Genomic DNA, 17,431 nt, shown 5'->3' with positions numbered 1-17,431 from the left:
CACACACACACACACACACACACACACACACACAAATAAGGACATAATGATTGGAGGCTTACACTGGGCTCAAATACTTTTCATCTCACCTTAAAAGACTCAGAGACATGAATGATGTAGTTCTTGTGTAAGCTTATGTAACAGTTCTAAGACATTTGAAAAGGTCTGTTAGACTTTTTTGGCCTTCAAAGCAAGTGTAGGTTCTGTTCAAATTGGACCTATTTGAGGTCTGCTCATCATATGTATTTATAATTTGTGTGTGTCTGTGTATGTGTGTGTGTGTGTGTGTGTGTGTGTATGTATCTGTGTTGTGAATGTGTTTATGTATCTGTGTTGCGCACGCGTATCTGTGTTGTGAGTGTGTGGTTATCTATAGTAATCTGTGTAGAAACATTGGAAATTATAGTAAGTGAATGTCTTTGTGTGGTCAGTTGTGTGTGGAATACTGAAATACTAAAATGTCGCTTTATCTTAAGCACACTGATTCACTCTATGAGAGCAAGGAGTCTCAGTACAGAACGCTATGAAAAAAGGCAGAATCTGAGCTGCTGATTCACTCTCCACTAGCATCTGAGTGAAGCAGACTGATATGAATATACTAAGTCAAAGAAAACAACTCTGGAAGATTTATTAAAGCGTATTAATATGATAATATCCTAAGATCGAATGGGGCTTCTAGACAGGGTATTTCAGAGGGCACTAGAGCATTTCCAGGGTTAGAATGGCTTATAAAAGTCAGTCAGGTGGGGAATGACCTCACCCCATGTCCGATTTGTGCCCATGTCTGCCTCTCCTTTGCTGTCTGTCTGCCTGTCTGTCTGCACCCAGTCATCTATGTGAGGAGAGATTTAGACATAGACACATAAACATATGTATCTGTGACAGGCAGGCCCCCGTCACCCTTTTATTTTTAAGACCAGAGATGCTGAAGACTTCACTCTGACTAATGACTGCCACTCACACCCAAAAAAAGAAATTTGTGGAGGGGTTTTAAATGGCCAGCTGGTACAGCTCTTTGCTGCCACCTGCTGGAATTAAAGGACATGACACTCAGACTCTGCCACTCTTCTGTGCTGATTAGAAGTCAAGCAGTAACCCTGTGTGTGTGTGTGTGTGTGTGTGTGTGTGTGTGTGTGCGTGCATGTGTTTGGTAGAATACATACGTTTAGGAGGAAAAAAACCGGTTCTTAAACATTATAAATATTTAAATTGCACTCATCAGCATAAATTACACAAAGCTGTTTCATGTTATGTGAGGCACCCTGGTTCTGGTTTGGCCTCGTCATGATGACAGGACTGACAATACAAACGTGATTCTTAACTTTGTCTTGAAATAAAATCTGTGTTTCCCTACAGTACTTGCAAATGATGTTACACACAAGGCTTCATGTTCTTCAAGTTGGCAGAAAATAGAGTAGACTTGCAGCATTAAAATTAACTTATAATTATGATATTTCTTGGAGGGTTGTAATTTATTAAACCATAGTAAATTGAATCAGTGGATGGTGTGCAGTACAGTCAGCTGGCTCAGAACATGATGTGCTGAGATCATTTTTCACAAGGAAAGTGGAGCCAGCACAGCACATTAATGCAGAGAGAAATCTCAAAGCAATTATCAACCATATTAAATTTGCATTCTCTCTCTCTCCTCTCTCTCCCTCTCTCTCTCTCTCTCTCCCTCCTTCCCTGTGTTTATGTGCGTGTGTGTGTGTTTGTTTGTGTGCGTGCGTGTGTGTGTGTGTGTGTGTGCTGTCTCAGTCCAGGCGACAGCAGGACCCCAGCCCTGGCTCCAACATGGGCAACGCTGATGATCACAAGATGCGCTAACAGCGACGGACACGGGGGGTGGGGAGGGGGGGGGGGGGGGGGGGCGTGATAGGGTCATGTGACCTCACTACCATCTCCTACTCTGATGCCACACTGTTGACGAGAGAGACCAAAGTCCACAATTCTTGGGATTTGGGCATGGGAAATGGGTTGGGGTAACTGCAGGCCCTGTTCTGGTTTGGTGAAGGGAATGGGGTGGTTTGGGAGGGGGAGGGGGGGGGGGGGGGTGATAGGGTTATTGATGTGAGCGAGGGGGTTGTTTGATATTTTATTGACTCTCTCTCGTGTTCTTTTTTTGGGGGTTTTGCACTATATTAATACATTCAGTTTAGTCCCCACATTGCCTTTGGTATGCATGGAGTTCCTATCTATGTTTCTTCCTGTCCCCTATGCAAGCTTTATCTTATTTTGTTTTGTTTTGTTTTTTTAGTACTATTGTAATGAAATGGCATTTATTATTATTATTATTATTATTATTATTATTATTATTATGTGTGAAAGTCAGGATGTTTACTTTTTTGTAACTTTGTTTTCTATATATATAAACTTGTGTGCCCACATGCTTTCTGTAGGGGAATCCAGTAAAATGTTACCTAGTTTTGCTCTAGAGTAGAAAGAAAAAGTTGTTACAAAAGAGATAAGAGAAAAAAAGAGCTGCTGATCTTCTGGATGAGGAAGGCTTTCAAACTCGTCATCACCCTCCGCGCTTTCTGTGTCTTTTTTTTTTCTGGCGCTTTCCGTGTAAGCATGTGTAGAAACACGCTTTGAGCATAAAACAAGCAGCAGGAAGCCCATATTGAGGTCAGTGTCGCTCTGAGCGTGCTCAGTACGAAATGAGGCAAAGGCGTGATTGTTTTTCCTTTTTTTTTCGCTCTGTTTTTTTTTTTTTTTTCAGTAGATTTGTAGGCATCTGAATTTTTTATTACTCTGTTTGTTTGCACCATTTCAAGAGGTGTTTTTGACTTTGCAGAGGTGGAACTCTCTGAAAAAGTTATGCAGTGCATTTCAATTTTTTTTTTCTAATACGATCATTGCTCTCTGTGCAACATTTCCTTCTTCAGCTTTCAATTACGCAAATTCTTGCAGGAAAGTTACACTTTAGTTGAAATTTTGGAATACATTGTTTTGTTTGTTTCTTTCTTTCTTTGCCTGTTTTTGTTTTGTTTCCCCCACCCCATAGTGTATTTCTCTCTTCTTTCACAGTTTCCTTTCAGTACGAATCGTTCGGCAATAGGGACATTGTAGACACATTTAATGATGTTCACTTGGTTACGACTTTATGGCTTTGCTGATGCAAATGCAAATCAGTGTTTCTGAGTTTGTGGATTGAAGATTTACAGGAAAACAAATACTAGCCAGCAAGCACACAACTGTCAATATATAGGTCAATTATTTTTTTAATTTTTCGATGCAAGTACATTTTCCTAGAGGATATCCAGATACACTGAACTGTTGAGTCTTCAATGAGTCCTCCTCTTCAAGCTCTTATCATTGGAGAAACTTGTAGAAGTTGAAGTCAAAACCTCTGGTTCTCACAGTTTTATTATTATGAGTAGTAGTAGTAGTTGTTATTTTGATAATAACTATAATTGGTCTCTGATAATTGGTTATTGCTAAATTTGTTGTGGCTACATGTCTCAAGGCCAAACTCCAAATTAACAAAATGCATTATTCAACAACACAGAGTAAACTCAGGCCTTAAAAGTCTAACAAACATACATATACCTATAAAAAAAAACAATCCTTCATAAACAAGCCAGGACTGGCAGCAGAGCAGCGACTCACCTTGTGAAATGTTTATAATGACACAGGGAAATATATATATATATATGACTGGTCCCCGTGTTTATAACATGTTGGCTTCATTAGGTGCTGGGAGCGGATAGGCTGATGCAGTAGAGAACGATGATAGGCAGATGCAGTGGAGAATGGTGATAGGCAGATGCAGTGTGCAGTGGAGAATGGTGATAGGCTGATGCAGTGGAGAATGGTGATAGGCTGATGCAGTGGAGAATGGTGATAGGCAGGTGGCAGGTAAGGAGAGAATGACAGAGACAGCGAAGGCACAGACTGACAAAGGTCAGGTACTGTTAGATTTGAATGGAACAGGAGGATATTGACAAGAAGAAGTGAGGAAATTTAGAGATGCAGGAGTTAACTGATTATGAAATGTATGACATTGTTTTGATTTTACCAAATAGGTTTTTCCATGTAAGACACAAGTCCCATGTTGTTGACAGGATCATGTTTTTTGATCCGCGGGTTCTTTTTTATACCTCTCTCTTTCAACAAACATCAGTGAATTTAGGTTTTTAATATTTTTTTTTTCTTTTTGATTTTCAATTCATCCTTTGATTTGATGAGTTTGTATTCAGTACCCTTAATTGGTATTTTGTCAGTAAATTGTATCACTCCAATGATGCATGTTTGACAGTGAGCAGAATGTTCATTTCATTTGGGACATACTGAGATTAAAAAAAAATACCTCGAGCTGTAACCAAAAACCAACCACAACAAATGATATTAATGTTGATGTTAATGTTGACTAAAATTTTTAGAGTATTACATGTTCAGTGTCTTTATGTTAGAGTGAACATTTCAACTTTGAAACCAGATACATAAAACAAGAGGTCACTGAAGGGGTTAAAAACACCGACACCAGTTTAAAAAGAAAAAGTGATTGAGTTCATTTACTCTGTGTTACCCAACAGTTCAAATACAATATTTACCCTCCTACATATCCCTCTCTGTTACCTTGTGACTATGTCCTGTTCAGTGTGTCAAAGTATATCATTGTCATTGCTGGTACTAATCAGTTTCCTAAACATCCCTTCACTTAATGCTGGCATTAAGGAGAAATTCATTATACACACCAAGGAATGGAATGCTCACATTTCTTTTCTTTCTTTTTTTTAATAAATTGTTTATTTTCTTAATTGTTTTAAGTTATTGACACAGGTTTACTTTTGTTTTATTTTCAGGTTGCGCTATGAAGAAATGTGTCTTTCTGTGATGTGTACCATTTTTGTTTCTTAGTTCCTTTAGGAATTGAGAGCGCTTTTATATGTTCTTTAGTTTAGCTTTTTTTTTTTTTTAAATATTTTCATTTCATTTTTGAATTGGGAGGACTGTTAAATCTAAAGTGTTATGTTTGACTTGTTTCTTAATAAACGTGTAACAAACCATATTTGTGTTGCCTCTTGTTTGCTGGGATAGAACGCTGTCAAAAGATGATGGACAGTGGCAACCAGAGTCTGTGGTTTAACTTATAAATGAACTTGAACTTTAATTTATAAATGAATTTATAAAATTTCCTTTTCTGAGTTGTCTCCATGTAATGAGCCAATGCTGTCCAGTTGGTCCCCCTGGCAGGGAAACATAATTAAAACTAGTGAAACATTATTTAAAATAATATTTCAATAAATTTGTATTGAAAAGTATAGATTAGGCACACAACTTGCCTTATAATAATTAATGACGGTGTCACATATAAAATCACTTTTCAGTCATTGTGGAGAGCTCTTACAGAAAACTGAGTAGATGGGCTTTGTTTAGGACTATTATTTTGAAATATCCACAGTCTTGCTGCCATTTTGGAAGAATCCCGCCTTTATGTTAATTTTGCATCATAACTTCAAAAAATCACTCTGCTGTGTATTAATACTCACAACAACTGCCACGATACTAATGAAAGGGAGAAGTGGTTTAGATTTTCCGACAAAGAACTGGAGGCAAACACTGCCCTCTCAGTCAGCGCATTGCGCGCTCCAGAACAGTAGATGGCAGTACGCGCTATTGAATACAGGCGTAGTACCCGCCAAATAAGTCAACGAGGAGCAAGAACACAACAATGGCACTACCATACATTGACAGGTAACAGTTATACATCTGTAAGTTTTGTTTTTGCCACTGTATCATTAATAATAATGCGTGCTTTGCAATTTTCTTAAAAGTTTTTCTGTCTTCTGTCGATGCTTAATGGTTGTAGATTGAAAGGTGACAGCTGCCTAACCAGCTAATATTAATAATCAGAGAAATCGTGCCTTTGCTGTATCACCTCAGGAATGACATGGTATGTGTTTTAAGCCCTCTCTAGGGTTATTTAAAAAAATATTTATATTATCACGTCAACCTGTCCCAATTCATTGTTTGCGATTTGAGAAATATACGACACCCTTTTGTGATGTAAACAATACGATTGTGAAATAATCTACAATAATCATAACTTGTCCTAGTTCTGTTGCAGGGTTCATACACAGAGTTGCACTCATAACGTTTGTCCGAGATTGCTGCAGTTCTGAAGACCACATTATGCCAAATTTATTTCACACGAAGAGCACGCAGTAACCATCCTGCAACCATATGGCTGAGAGGGCCAACTGCGCTAAACGTCACAGCCGGCTTTCAACTGCCAGTAGACGAGATCAGAGGGGAACTGCATCCAAACAAAGAAAGGCTGAAAAAGTATCAGGGGGTTCTATCTCTGCATTTTTCAACAATGCCCCCCCATGCAAGCTGGCCTGTCCACTGTGTGGAAAGCTGGTGCCTAGATACAAGATAAATGAACACATTGACTCAAAGTGTCAGACATTTGTTGGGGAAAATGACCAGGGCACTGTTTCTGTCAGTGCCTATATACAGAAACCAGCTTCTAAACCTCCAAGTGATAGTCCACAAGTTTCTAAAAAGGAGGAAGAGACAAATTCAAATGAAAAGGCACAGGATTCCTGCACAAGCCCTTACTTTAAAAAGCAGTGTTCTGCGTGGCAGGAATCATCCAGAAACGACAACCAAAATAGAGTTGTTAGGACTGTTGGTCTTGGGAGCTTGTCCATGAAGCTCTCCAGAAGAGCTCTGAGCTTCACTGACAACTCGAAGGTTGATCAGGTCTCAGTGCCCTCAGAAAAAGTGGAACAAAATGAAGATTTGACCGGTTCACAAAAAGAAAATTATCACTCTGATAAATCAAGTTTTAAAAATGGATGCTTAGCTGTGAATGCATCTGGCGATCTTAACATGGTTTCAGTAACCTCTCCTGCAGAGCAGCCTAAGATGGAACATCTGGAGAATGCTAGTACCACAGACACAAAATCTGAGTCCCCTCACATGGTTACCTCTCCACTCAAAAGAACTGTTCCACTCTCTAAACTAGCAAAGAGGAAAAAAGAGGAAAGTCCCAAAGTCAATACGACAACACCAAAAACCTCCAGTCTGTGCAAGAGAGGCAGATACGAGCAAACCAGCTTGGAAGACAGTGCTTGTTCTGTAAAGACTGAAACGCAGACAGGAACAGTCAACGCTCATCAAACTGATTCTTCAGCCTGTAACACTCCATCAGTGCACAGACCTGTGAAAACAGAGTCAGTCTTTAGTGAGGTTGTAGAGAGGGAGACTGTTGTGGCTTCAAGTGATTACTTCACAGAGACAAGCAAAGACAAAGTCAGTGACTTCTTCACGGAGACGAGCAAAGAGAAAGTCAGTGACTTCTTCACGGAGACGAGCAAAGAGAAACCCAGTTATAACTTCACAGATAGCAGCGAAGAGAAAAACAGTGATGACTTCATAGAGAGGACGGAAGGGGAACCCAGTGAGAGTCAAGAGTCAAAGGAACAGCCCAGACGACCTTATTACCTTCGGAACTTCCTGACCATACTGGATACAGTGCTGGAGAATGAGGATGATAAAGAACTTTTCAACACAGAAGACCTGTCAGTTATCCACGCCTTCCAACAGCTCTCAGGTAACAGAGACAGAAAGACCTTGAACTTCTGCCACGCTGACAGGAGTTTGTATCTCTAATTTTTCTTTGTTTTCCCTCAGCTCCAGGACAGATGCTCTATGTTCGATTGTTCCAGAGGAAACTGAAGTGGCTTCAGGTGGACAAGTTGGACTATGCTGAGGTTGGCTCCAACCTCACACCTATCATTCAAGATCTTGTTAGACATGGCTTCCTTCAGACAGGTAGGAGAACTAACTGTCACATTCACTCAAACAGACCGCTTCCTCTAAGACCAAATAGAATGGGCTTAGCTGATTGTGAAAATAATGAGTGGGAGTGCAAAACCACATCAAGCCAATTCACTCAAAGCTCACGTGCCCATGACATTGTTATGTGTCACAGAGAGAGAGCTGGAGGACATTCGAGAGGTCCTGGATCTGCTGCCTGCTCCAGAGCTCAGGGCCCTGGCGAAGACGTTCCATCTGGCTGGCCCTGGAGCTGGGACTCAGAAACAACAGTTAGTGGAGGGGCTTCTACGTCTTGGGAAGCAGCGTTCACTCTTTGGTCAAAACAACACATCCTCTGTTATTCTCAAGAGGTGCGGAAAAGCAGAGCCTGTTTCTTATGCATCACATTTTTGGGCAGTAAAGTTGCAGTGGGGAAGGAAATTGGTCTAATGACTGAGGGTTAGGGGGTTTGAGCATGATGGTTCACAGAGCTCCAGAGCAAAGTACTTAACCTCTAGGTTGTACCAGAGTGGTGGAGAGAGGATAATGATCATAAGTTACTCTGGATATGAACTTGAGCTAGATGAATAAATATAAATATAAATAATCTCCTCCACTGTTCTATACCAGGACATTCAGATGGCCAGTTTTTCCAAGCAAAAATTCAGCGTCATTCTGGACCAAGTGGAAATTCTCCATTCAGAATGCACTTTAGGCCAGGTTGCATACTTTGATGTTTCTCCAGATCGGACAGTTGAGGGAGTTTTAAGAGAATGGTGGGTTCAGGCATTATGTACCCCACAGACAGCTCAGTGTGTGACAGTCTTTTAATGCTTCCACAGGGCCAAGCAGCTGACCGGCTCATGCGTTCGCCTTTGTCGAGGACCCAGGGCGGTCTTCTCCCGGGTCCTGCTCCTCTTTTCTCTGACGGACACTTTGGAGGAAGAGGAGATGGCTTCAGCTGGTCAGGGGCAGCTCTACACCATCCTGCTGGTCCAGTCCGGCCGCCTGGCTTTCCCAGTTTACACAGTACAGCGCAGCTCCAGAGTCTTCCAGGACAGGGAAGACCTCATCAGGCATGAGAGAGTTTAAATACTAAATAATAAACTGATTCAGGCTTCTTACTGGACAACATAAGAGCTCTAATACAGATTTACAGTAAAGTTATGTGTGTTGGGTATATAGTATGTTAATATTTATGAGTAATAACTGCAGGTATGAAGCAGCCATGCGCAGTCTGCAGGAGCTGATCACGGTCATGCAGGCAGGCGGTTGGGAGGACGCCCTGGAACTTTACATTACAGCCAAGGCCACGTGGCAAGAGCTCAACTCCACCTGTGACTTCAGGTATGATTCCCACTCAGTCATCCTTCAGTATGACTGGTATTTTCCTTGCTCCATGATGGATGTGCTTAGTTTTTTTCCTCTGTGTGTGTGTGTGTGTGTGTGTGGGTAGTCTTCAGGAGAAGCTGCCTGTGTACCTGCGCTGTTTCACGGTTGGCTGGACATACACTCGCATCCTGTCTCGAGGTGTGGAAATACTGCAGAGGCTGCGTCGCTATGAGGTGGGAGGACACACACACTCACACACATGTACAGACAGGGTACAAACACATGCGCTGACCACAATCACAAAAATAAAAATGGACAGATTAGATCAGCCTCCTGAGTGCTTTTGTTCTTTTTGCTCTTCATCTGTGTAACTTGATTTTTAAGTAGATGTGTGAATATAATGGTATGAGTTGACTGTGTTGTTTTTATTGCAGGAAGCAGTGGAGCAGTTGAGGTCTCTACTGGCTCAGTCAGTATACTGTCCGGACAGCAGGGGGCGCTGGTGGGACCGGCTGGCTCTCAATCTCCAACAGCACCTCAAACGCCCTGGAGAGGTACTACCAATCACAGCCTCAATTCCTATGTTAATCCTTGTGACTGTGCTAGGTTTCAGGCCATTTTTCAGGCACTGAAAACTCCTGCTGTTCGTTTTAGGACCAAAGTTTCTGTGTTATTTCAATTTGACTTTACTGGACAGTCCCAAACTCACACAGTGTTCCCATCTGACCATGATTGTTTACTCCAAGGCAATCCATGCCATAAGGGATGGGCTTCAGGACCCACTGGTCCGGACCGGTCACCAGCTGTCCCTCCATCAGAGAGCGGCACGGATGAAGGAGTCACCGAGCTTTAAGAAGTATCGCCTGCTTCTGCGAGACCTGCCAACAGTCAGTGTACAGGACGTTGTGCATGTGAGTCTGTCTTAAACAGTAAAGCACAGAACTCAGTCAGCAGTTATCACACACAAGGGTTTGTACTGTGTACCATGTCAGTACTGTCTTCTTATATGTAGCAACAGACATTTAAACAGTAGTTACACAGTGCTTACTTAAATCGTTACTGTCAAAATGTACATCTATTCTAAATATCTTATATAACAGGGATATTTAACTGTCTTGTGTTTCTAATATAAGTATTTATATAGGAGGAAGGAGTTCATCATAATAGTATGGGGAGCAGTTAAGCCCTGTACCTAATGGCAGAGGCTGCAGTGAGGAACTAAATTAGTTAGGAAAGCCAGTCGGAACCAGCAAATGATGGTGCCTCATATTACACATGACCCTAATGTTATCTGTAAGCGTTCTCCAATGTCCTCACATAGGTTTCGTAATGTAGTCTTGTGTGACTGATGCACACTGTGTGTTTGTGTTTTATGTGTATGGGTGGACAGGTGACCATTCGCGGGCAGCTGTTTCCACACGAGGGCGGTACGGGGAAGTCTGTGTTCCTGAGGCCAGCTGACGAGGCTGATGGAGAGGGAGGGGACTCCATGGTCATGTGCTCTGTAGAAGAACTGGCATTGGCTCATTACAGAAAACTTGGTTTTGATCAAGGTTGCCCTGCCCTCACTGTTTAACACACCTTATATTTGTATAAATTAACTTACGATGAAATAGAAATACATTTTCAAAAATGCTTCTAGATAGTTTACTGTGTGCCTTACTCATTTAGAACTCTAGATTTCTGGTATGCATCACTTGAATAAACAGTGGGTTTGTCTTGCAGGTGTGAATTTGTATTAATGTTTTTCTTTGTTTGATTTATGTAAAGGTATTCATGGTGAAGGCTCCACATTCTCCACTCTCTTTGGACTTCTGATGTGGGACATCATCTTTATGGACGGAGTTCCAGATGTTTTCAGAAACCTATATCAGGTAACCAGTCGACACAAATATATATTGTTCCATCGCATGCCCAAGGTAGCATCAAGTGAATACAATATAAATATAATCTCTAATTCTAGTCTGCACCTGAGTTCCTCAAGATTTAGGATGGTCCAGCAAACACTGTGCTCTTTGATCCATTTTCAGACATGTCCGTTGGATTTTCACACTGACTGTTTCTATGAGAACCGACGGGAGGCCATTGAGGCACGTGTGGAGATGCTACGGGAGGCATCCACAGAGACGCTCCAGGACCTGGTGGCTGAAGTGTGGAAGACTCATGAAGGGAGAGTGTGTGCCTTAGTCAGCTGGGAACGATTCAACTCCCTGGAACAGGCCCAGGTAACAGAGCTGTTCATAACTGAACCCTGAATGAGCCGCTGCTGCAGGATCCATCAGTTTAAATGCAGCCCGTGACAGGACAGTGATCAGACTTTTTTCCGTGTTCTGTTGTAGAGTTTGTTGTCCTGTTTGTCTGGGCCCTTTCTGAGCGGTGTGGTTCTGAGGATGGCCAAGGATTACAGACACTGTAGGGGAGGGCTGCCAGACCTGGTGGTGTGGAACAGCTCCAATAACACATACAAGGTGAGAGAAAATCTGAGGACTGGGTTAGAACTTCACATAATGAAATGATGAGTCATCGGCCTATAGATAAGTTCATCCTATAGAGTAACATTTGGAAAACACATTTATCCTAATAGATTGTGATTGCATGGTTCATTTTGAAGTAGTCAACTGGATGGCACTAGGGAAGGGAAAAACAATGTGCTTTCTTCTTCCTATGGTTTTATCTTCATGTTCTGCCTTAACGCTGGTGAGGAAATAGTCTAGAACATCAGTAAGGCGGGTTTGTTCTAGTTTGAAACCTAAAAGAAGATTCTGTTTCCAGTGTTGTCACAGAGGTGCGTAAGTGAGAGTGTGCTCCCTCTGACTTTTTTAACTCTATGATTCCTCCTTAGCTGGTTGAGGTGAAAGGCCCAAACGATCGTCTCTCTCAGAAGCAGCAGATCTGGCTGGATGAGCTACGGAAGATGGGGGCCGACGTGGAGGTGTGCCACGTGACTGCTGTCGGCGCACGAAGTGCCCGTTTAGAGTGACGCTGCTTTTAAGCCAAAAAGCAAACGCTGAAGTTCAGAGAAAGCCAACCCTCACCACAGAAGTTTGAGTCTCTGTGCAAACCTGCTTGCTTCTGCACCACTTCTTCCTTCTCAAGAAAATGACCTGCTAAACAAAAGCCCATGAACAGAGTTTATGAAGATTTATGAAGGAGAGAAGGAAGAAGAGAAATCTAAAGGAGAGAAATCTAAAACCTCTTGATGGCTGCGATAAAGCTAAACTTTCTGGTGGTGTCCAAGATAGCAGAGCCATCTCTGACTTTATGACAGTATCCTTCATGAGTTCATTTTATGCTGCGTGAACACAGCCGCACTTTGATATGTTCGTCTATAATCTCCATGAGGAGGAGTGTGCAGGAGTATCTGACTGACCGAATGTCTGCACCTCATTCTCAAAGCTGCTTTAATGTTTACCTCATTCTGCTGAATGGACTCACCACATGAGCTTGGCCAACATTTTTGGTTTAAAAAGAGAATGATGGTATTAGATTACATTTCAAAAACTCCACTACATTAAAAAAAAACACTAAGAGAACTGAACTGTAGGCTGTGCAAAATAAGATTGATGTTGTTCTGTACTTAAATTAAACTGCTTAACTCTCAGAAAAAGCAGGAAAACTGATTTAGAAGAGTACAAATATACAGTATTTGTAAATGTATTTGTCGGTAATAAAATTAAATACAATCGGATTTGTTTTTAAAACGTCTTTCGTGTCATTAATCATGTTGTTAAACAAGTTGTATGTGAGTCAGTCGTGAACATTCATATATCAAAGGCTAGCACTAGTTATATTTTACATGGTATCAAGATATGAGAAGTGTATGTATCCATATTTCAATTGAAAGATTAAGCTCTCAAGAATTATTTAAGGCAGTAAGTAACAGAAAGGCAGAGAAATCCTTGAAACACATCTGGAGGCAGGTGAACTCCAATACTGAGTACTTATTACCTGAAGACCTGATTTGACCATACAGACTTCTTTAAGAAATACTCCTGGGATGAATTTTAAAACATGATCACGTGTGACTGGCCAATGAAATGCCAGAGCCAGGCAAGAAGACTGCCCAGAGACACTGATTATCTCCAGCGGCGCTATGGAGCATTGAGTGTAGCAGTAAATAGCAGGACCAAATCTATAAGGGGCGCCGCAGGTGAACTTGAGTTTCCTTTTGTAATAAGCTAATATCCCCACTTTTCCCTCCAATCGCTAAAGGAAAATTCACCATGGTTCAAATTAAAGACTTGGTGACAAAGTTTGCTGAATTATGTTGTGTGCTGTTGTGGTCCCTGTGGGATCTTGGTCTTTGACTGATCAGCTCTCCAGTGTGTTGTGATCTCTTGTCCGTCACCAAGGGCTCTCCTTCCTCCTAAGCCCACTGCCTCTCCTGCAGGCCAGTCTGATCTGTCTCTGGAGCTGCTCTCTCTCCAGCTTCATTCTGGCCTCCAGAACCTGCCTCAGGGTGCCCAGGCTCTCATGGATAACCGTAAAGCCTGGCAAAAAAAAAAGAGGGGGGGGCAAGCTGAAAAAACACCAACAAATACGGAGCTCTCTAAAGAGCCTACCCCTGACTCTTAAGGCTAATATTTAAGAAAAAGACAGATATGTTTCAAGCTCCAACTCATTTTAATTCCCATTGGACTTCTGCTCTAGATGTAGACTCAACTCATGTCTGTGAAACCAGTCCTACACTGCAAGTTCTGAGAATGTTAAAGGCTAAAAATCCCACACATGTTGTTATTATGCCTTTCAAACAAGAAATCTGCCAGACAAGAGCATGGCAAAGTTTTATAATAAAATGTGTTGTTCTCTTTACCACGGTTTGTTTCTTCTCTCATCTCCTGCATCTCCTCCCACAGCTGCTTCTGAATCTTGGTGACTCGGCTGTCAATCATGTCCTCCAGGTTTTGGGTCTGATTAGGAAGCGTGTTTGCTCTTTGCGCCTCCTCCAGGTTGTCCAGTTTCTCCAAAAGCTGGGTATACTTAGCCAGTGTAACTTTTTCATTGCTGTCCTTCTCAAAATATGGAGAGAAATGAACCAGGTCATTTCCCACCTTATAAACTTTTCCGAGTTAAATAATACCGAACTTAGAGGCAATAAGTACTTCAGATGGTTCATACAGTTTATGTAGGTTGACCTCTCAAGTATGTGAATAAATCAAGATTTTGTTTGTACCGTTTTATTTTATTTTTGAACAGAATGTGTCAGTTGTGTTCAAAAAACAAATGTTTCACAAAAGCCATCTTAGTCACAAGAATTCATCCTTACTGTTTTGTCTTTGATGAGATGACAAAGTCTCTCAAACTTGTCGACTACTTCTTTGAGTGTGCTGTCCTGTTCTTTTCGAAGCCAATTTTGAATAGCTGTTATCTGTGTTTTCAATTCGTCTGACAATTCTTTCAGTCTGTAAAAAGACAAGGCAATGAAACATCATTGTAGACTTATTGTCAGCGTGTTCTGAAAAACTTTTCTCTTTCTATGATATTTTCTGAAGAATACCAAACTCACTTTGTGTCCGTCTGACTGTCTGGGGTGTTTTTGCTCTTATTCTGTTCTGCTTGGCTGCATATCAAACATACCTTCATCATATTGCATTCACACAAGGGGGAAAAAAAACATGTTAACAAACACAATGGCTCATTGTCATGCTACTCCATGTATACATTTTCACAAACTGCTTCTATCTTGCATGGCTCATATCGCATTTCAAGTCCACCTCTTATCTGGACTGTGACTGCAAGCCTGTTGCATTTTTACAGTCCATATACCTGAATTTCCATCTCTTTCAGCTTAGACTCCATGACTGTTTTAGATGCATGGTTCTCTTTGCTCAGTCTGTGGAGGTTCTCATTGGTGGAGCGAATTTCTGCTCCCAGTCGGGCGATGTTGTTATCGCACCTGTCAACATAAGCAAAGGCCACCAAATGGATAATGGCTAAGGGGTCTAAAAAGCATGGAAAATACTAAGGCCAAAAAAAAACAAAGTAAGAAAGATGTGTATTTACAACAATTTACCATTGTGTTCAATTTCTAACATATCTGACTATTTGTTTACCCAGAGTGGAGGTCAAATTACTAATGTAGCTGCTCCAGTTCAAGAGTAATTTGACCTCTCTCAACAAACAATGCATTGTTTGTGTAACACAACACTTTGCCTTGAGAGGATCTCAATCAGTGTCAATCAGAGTATAATACCCTGGCACACATCACTTCTCCAGGTTTTTTAGAGACAGGCCAAACATGAGGAATGGTTTTAGTGGGGCTGTGGATTATTATACAGCAAAAGACCCTCTGACCTTCCCACTCTGCCTCTGAGGTCAGAGAGAGCAGAGAGTTGTCGCAACTCCATGCTGCGTACTGCAGACCAAGTCCTGGCATCCACATCATCATGATTCCTCAACTGGTCCTGCAGGGCCTGCACCGAACCAAAATGACAGAGATTCCCTCATTACTAAATCATATTTTATTACATTTCACTGAATACATTCAAAACTTTAATACATGGATTCAAAATGTCATATGTTACAAGGTGAGAGCTATAAACAGAGCTGTAAAGTCACATACCATTTTTTTTGTAGGTCTGTATACCACTAGTGCTAATTAAACATTGTTTAGTTCAAATGATAAACGTCTTGTTTGAACATCTTAACACTGCGTACTTCACTGATACACAGCAGTTAGAGGAGAAAAACCACCAGAAATTCTGCTTTTAAGTATGAGAGGCAATTAAGCCTGCTTTAACAGCTGACTTTTTTCTCTGCTGGCAATTAAAATCTCAGCATGTGTTTTATTGTAGCCAACAGATTTACACAGGAGGGAATGGGAAACATTCTACAGTCACAGCACAGTTTTACACAGGCAAACTGAGTTTACCTCAATGTCTCTGCTGAGTCTCTGCACTAAGATGGTGACAGTGTGGATGTGATCATCCAACAGGATCCGGACGCTCTCTTCGTCTCTTCCTCTTCTGTGTACGGTGCTTACAGTATCCCTATGTCCGCGATGAGCCACAGCCAGCGGTAGAGAGTCTGAGTCCACACGTAGAGACTCTGGATTGGGGGCCGTAGGGCTGAGTGACCACATGTGGTGACCGAGGGTTTGTATAACTGGAGACCTGGAAGTGTGTGATACAAGGGTGAAGTAAAAGCACGGCGCTTATAGTCACAAAAACACACAAACACCTCGAAGAAGAGTTAAGAAACAATATGGATGACAACCTGCCATGCTGAGGCAAAGAAGGGAGATGTAGCTTTGGTCTTGACACTCTATCCATAGTAGAACCGGATACACGCAAATATACCTCTAACGTACTGTTAAACTCTGGTCTCCTGCGTTTGCCATTGCGCGCTACTCAACTCACGCTGTTTTTTCATTACAGACTCATAATATTCAGATGTGCTGCGTAAAAAATTGAAACTAGATTGTTCTGTTACGGTTAGTAACGCGGGAACATCACGGTGATGGCATTCTTCAGCATGGTTAAACGCCGCTCTTCACTGCAGCTGACGACGCTGTTGCCTTGACAACGACTGGCAATCCTTTTAGTAAAGAGAACTCACCTCCTGTCTCTTTCCACATTGATTAACAAGCCGAAAACTGTTTCTATCTAGTCCTGTATAATTTTGTAAGCAGAGTTATATCATACAATACAGTCGTGTATCTGTTCACATACATACCATCATAAATCCGCCCTTCTCAGAAAGTGGCGAGAGACTGGGATGAAGACATGAGGGATTGCATTCTTTAACAACAAAAAAGAATGAAAGTCACTCATTGTAAATGTGATCGTCGACTCTCAGAATAAATCATATAAGGGGACAGTGGGGTGCTGTGGCTCTCCTCTTGGTGCCCCATGATTACTTGTGGGGCTTGCGTATCTGCATATTCCTAAGTCATTTTACGAGTGAGTTGCATTTATTGTAATATCGCACTTATTTTGTGCAGTGCTGCAACGTTTCGATGAGGATGATGGACGTGGTCCGCATAAAGGGATTCTCTCTCAGGCCTAGATCAACTGTAAACTATAAATGCATTGTCAGATTTGTACCGCGAGGCGGCAGCAAAGGTCAAATATTATGTCATTGTGCACTATATTTTAGATTTGGCTGAGGACTGTTACTGTTGTTTTTCTTTTTTTTTATTATTATTAGTTCCCAATTCATTTATTACGTACTTTTATAACAGGAAGTTCTATTTGAGTGCCCATACTGATCCTTACCGCTCATGTATCTTAATGTTCAAGGCATCGACCGTCTTGAAAAGCATGAATTTCTTTAATTCAGCTAATATTTATACGACTGAAGTTAAACGTTATCGAAGCGCAGCATA

General features: G+C 41.5%; 3 protein-coding genes across 5 annotated transcripts in view; 2 read left to right on the top strand and 1 right to left on the bottom strand.

Annotated features, from left to right (window-relative positions):
- Nucleotides 1-1,827, top strand: part of cbfb (core-binding factor subunit beta) — a 32,209-nt gene extending 30,382 nt beyond the window's left edge. For all 3 annotated transcript variants that reach the window (XM_030766486.1, XM_030766487.1, XM_030766485.1), the window contains one exon: nt 1,759-1,827. In XM_030766486.1, coding sequence (XP_030622346.1) covers nt 1,759-1,827 — 69 coding nt within the window. The remainder of the gene's footprint in view (nt 1-1,758) is intronic.
- A 5,016-nt stretch (nt 1,828-6,843) lies between these two features.
- On the top strand, nt 6,844-12,578 carry fan1 (FANCD2 and FANCI associated nuclease 1). The gene is made up of 13 exons (XM_030765323.1): nt 6,844-7,567; nt 7,648-7,788; nt 7,949-8,144; nt 8,616-8,849; nt 8,989-9,120; nt 9,230-9,338; nt 9,540-9,659; nt 9,852-10,016; nt 10,496-10,658; nt 10,876-10,979; nt 11,136-11,330; nt 11,445-11,573; nt 11,948-12,578. Exons 1-13 carry the CDS (start codon nt 6,844-6,846, stop codon nt 12,083-12,085), a joined length of 2,550 nt encoding a protein of 849 aa, XP_030621183.1. The 3' UTR covers nt 12,086-12,578.
- An 871-nt stretch (nt 12,579-13,449) lies between these two features.
- On the bottom strand, nt 13,450-16,186 carry LOC115804830 (protein FAM81A-like). Its single transcript, XM_030765322.1, has 7 exons — nt 15,977-16,186; nt 15,400-15,518; nt 14,872-15,001; nt 14,612-14,682; nt 14,372-14,507; nt 13,919-14,114; nt 13,450-13,595 (listed from the first exon to the last, which is right to left on the bottom strand). The coding sequence occupies exons 1-7, from the start codon at nt 16,184-16,186 to the stop codon at nt 13,450-13,452; spliced, it is 1,008 nt and encodes a 335-aa protein (XP_030621182.1).
- Between the last annotated feature and the right edge of the window lie 1,245 nt (nt 16,187-17,431).

This window comes from Chanos chanos, chromosome 2 (genome assembly GCF_902362185.1).
Source record: "Chanos chanos chromosome 2, fChaCha1.1, whole genome shotgun sequence".
NCBI classification, from domain to species: domain Eukaryota; kingdom Metazoa; phylum Chordata; class Actinopteri; order Gonorynchiformes; family Chanidae; genus Chanos; species Chanos chanos.
Note: the sequence above shows the minus strand (reverse complement) of the source record. Positions and strands in the feature narration are given on the sequence as shown.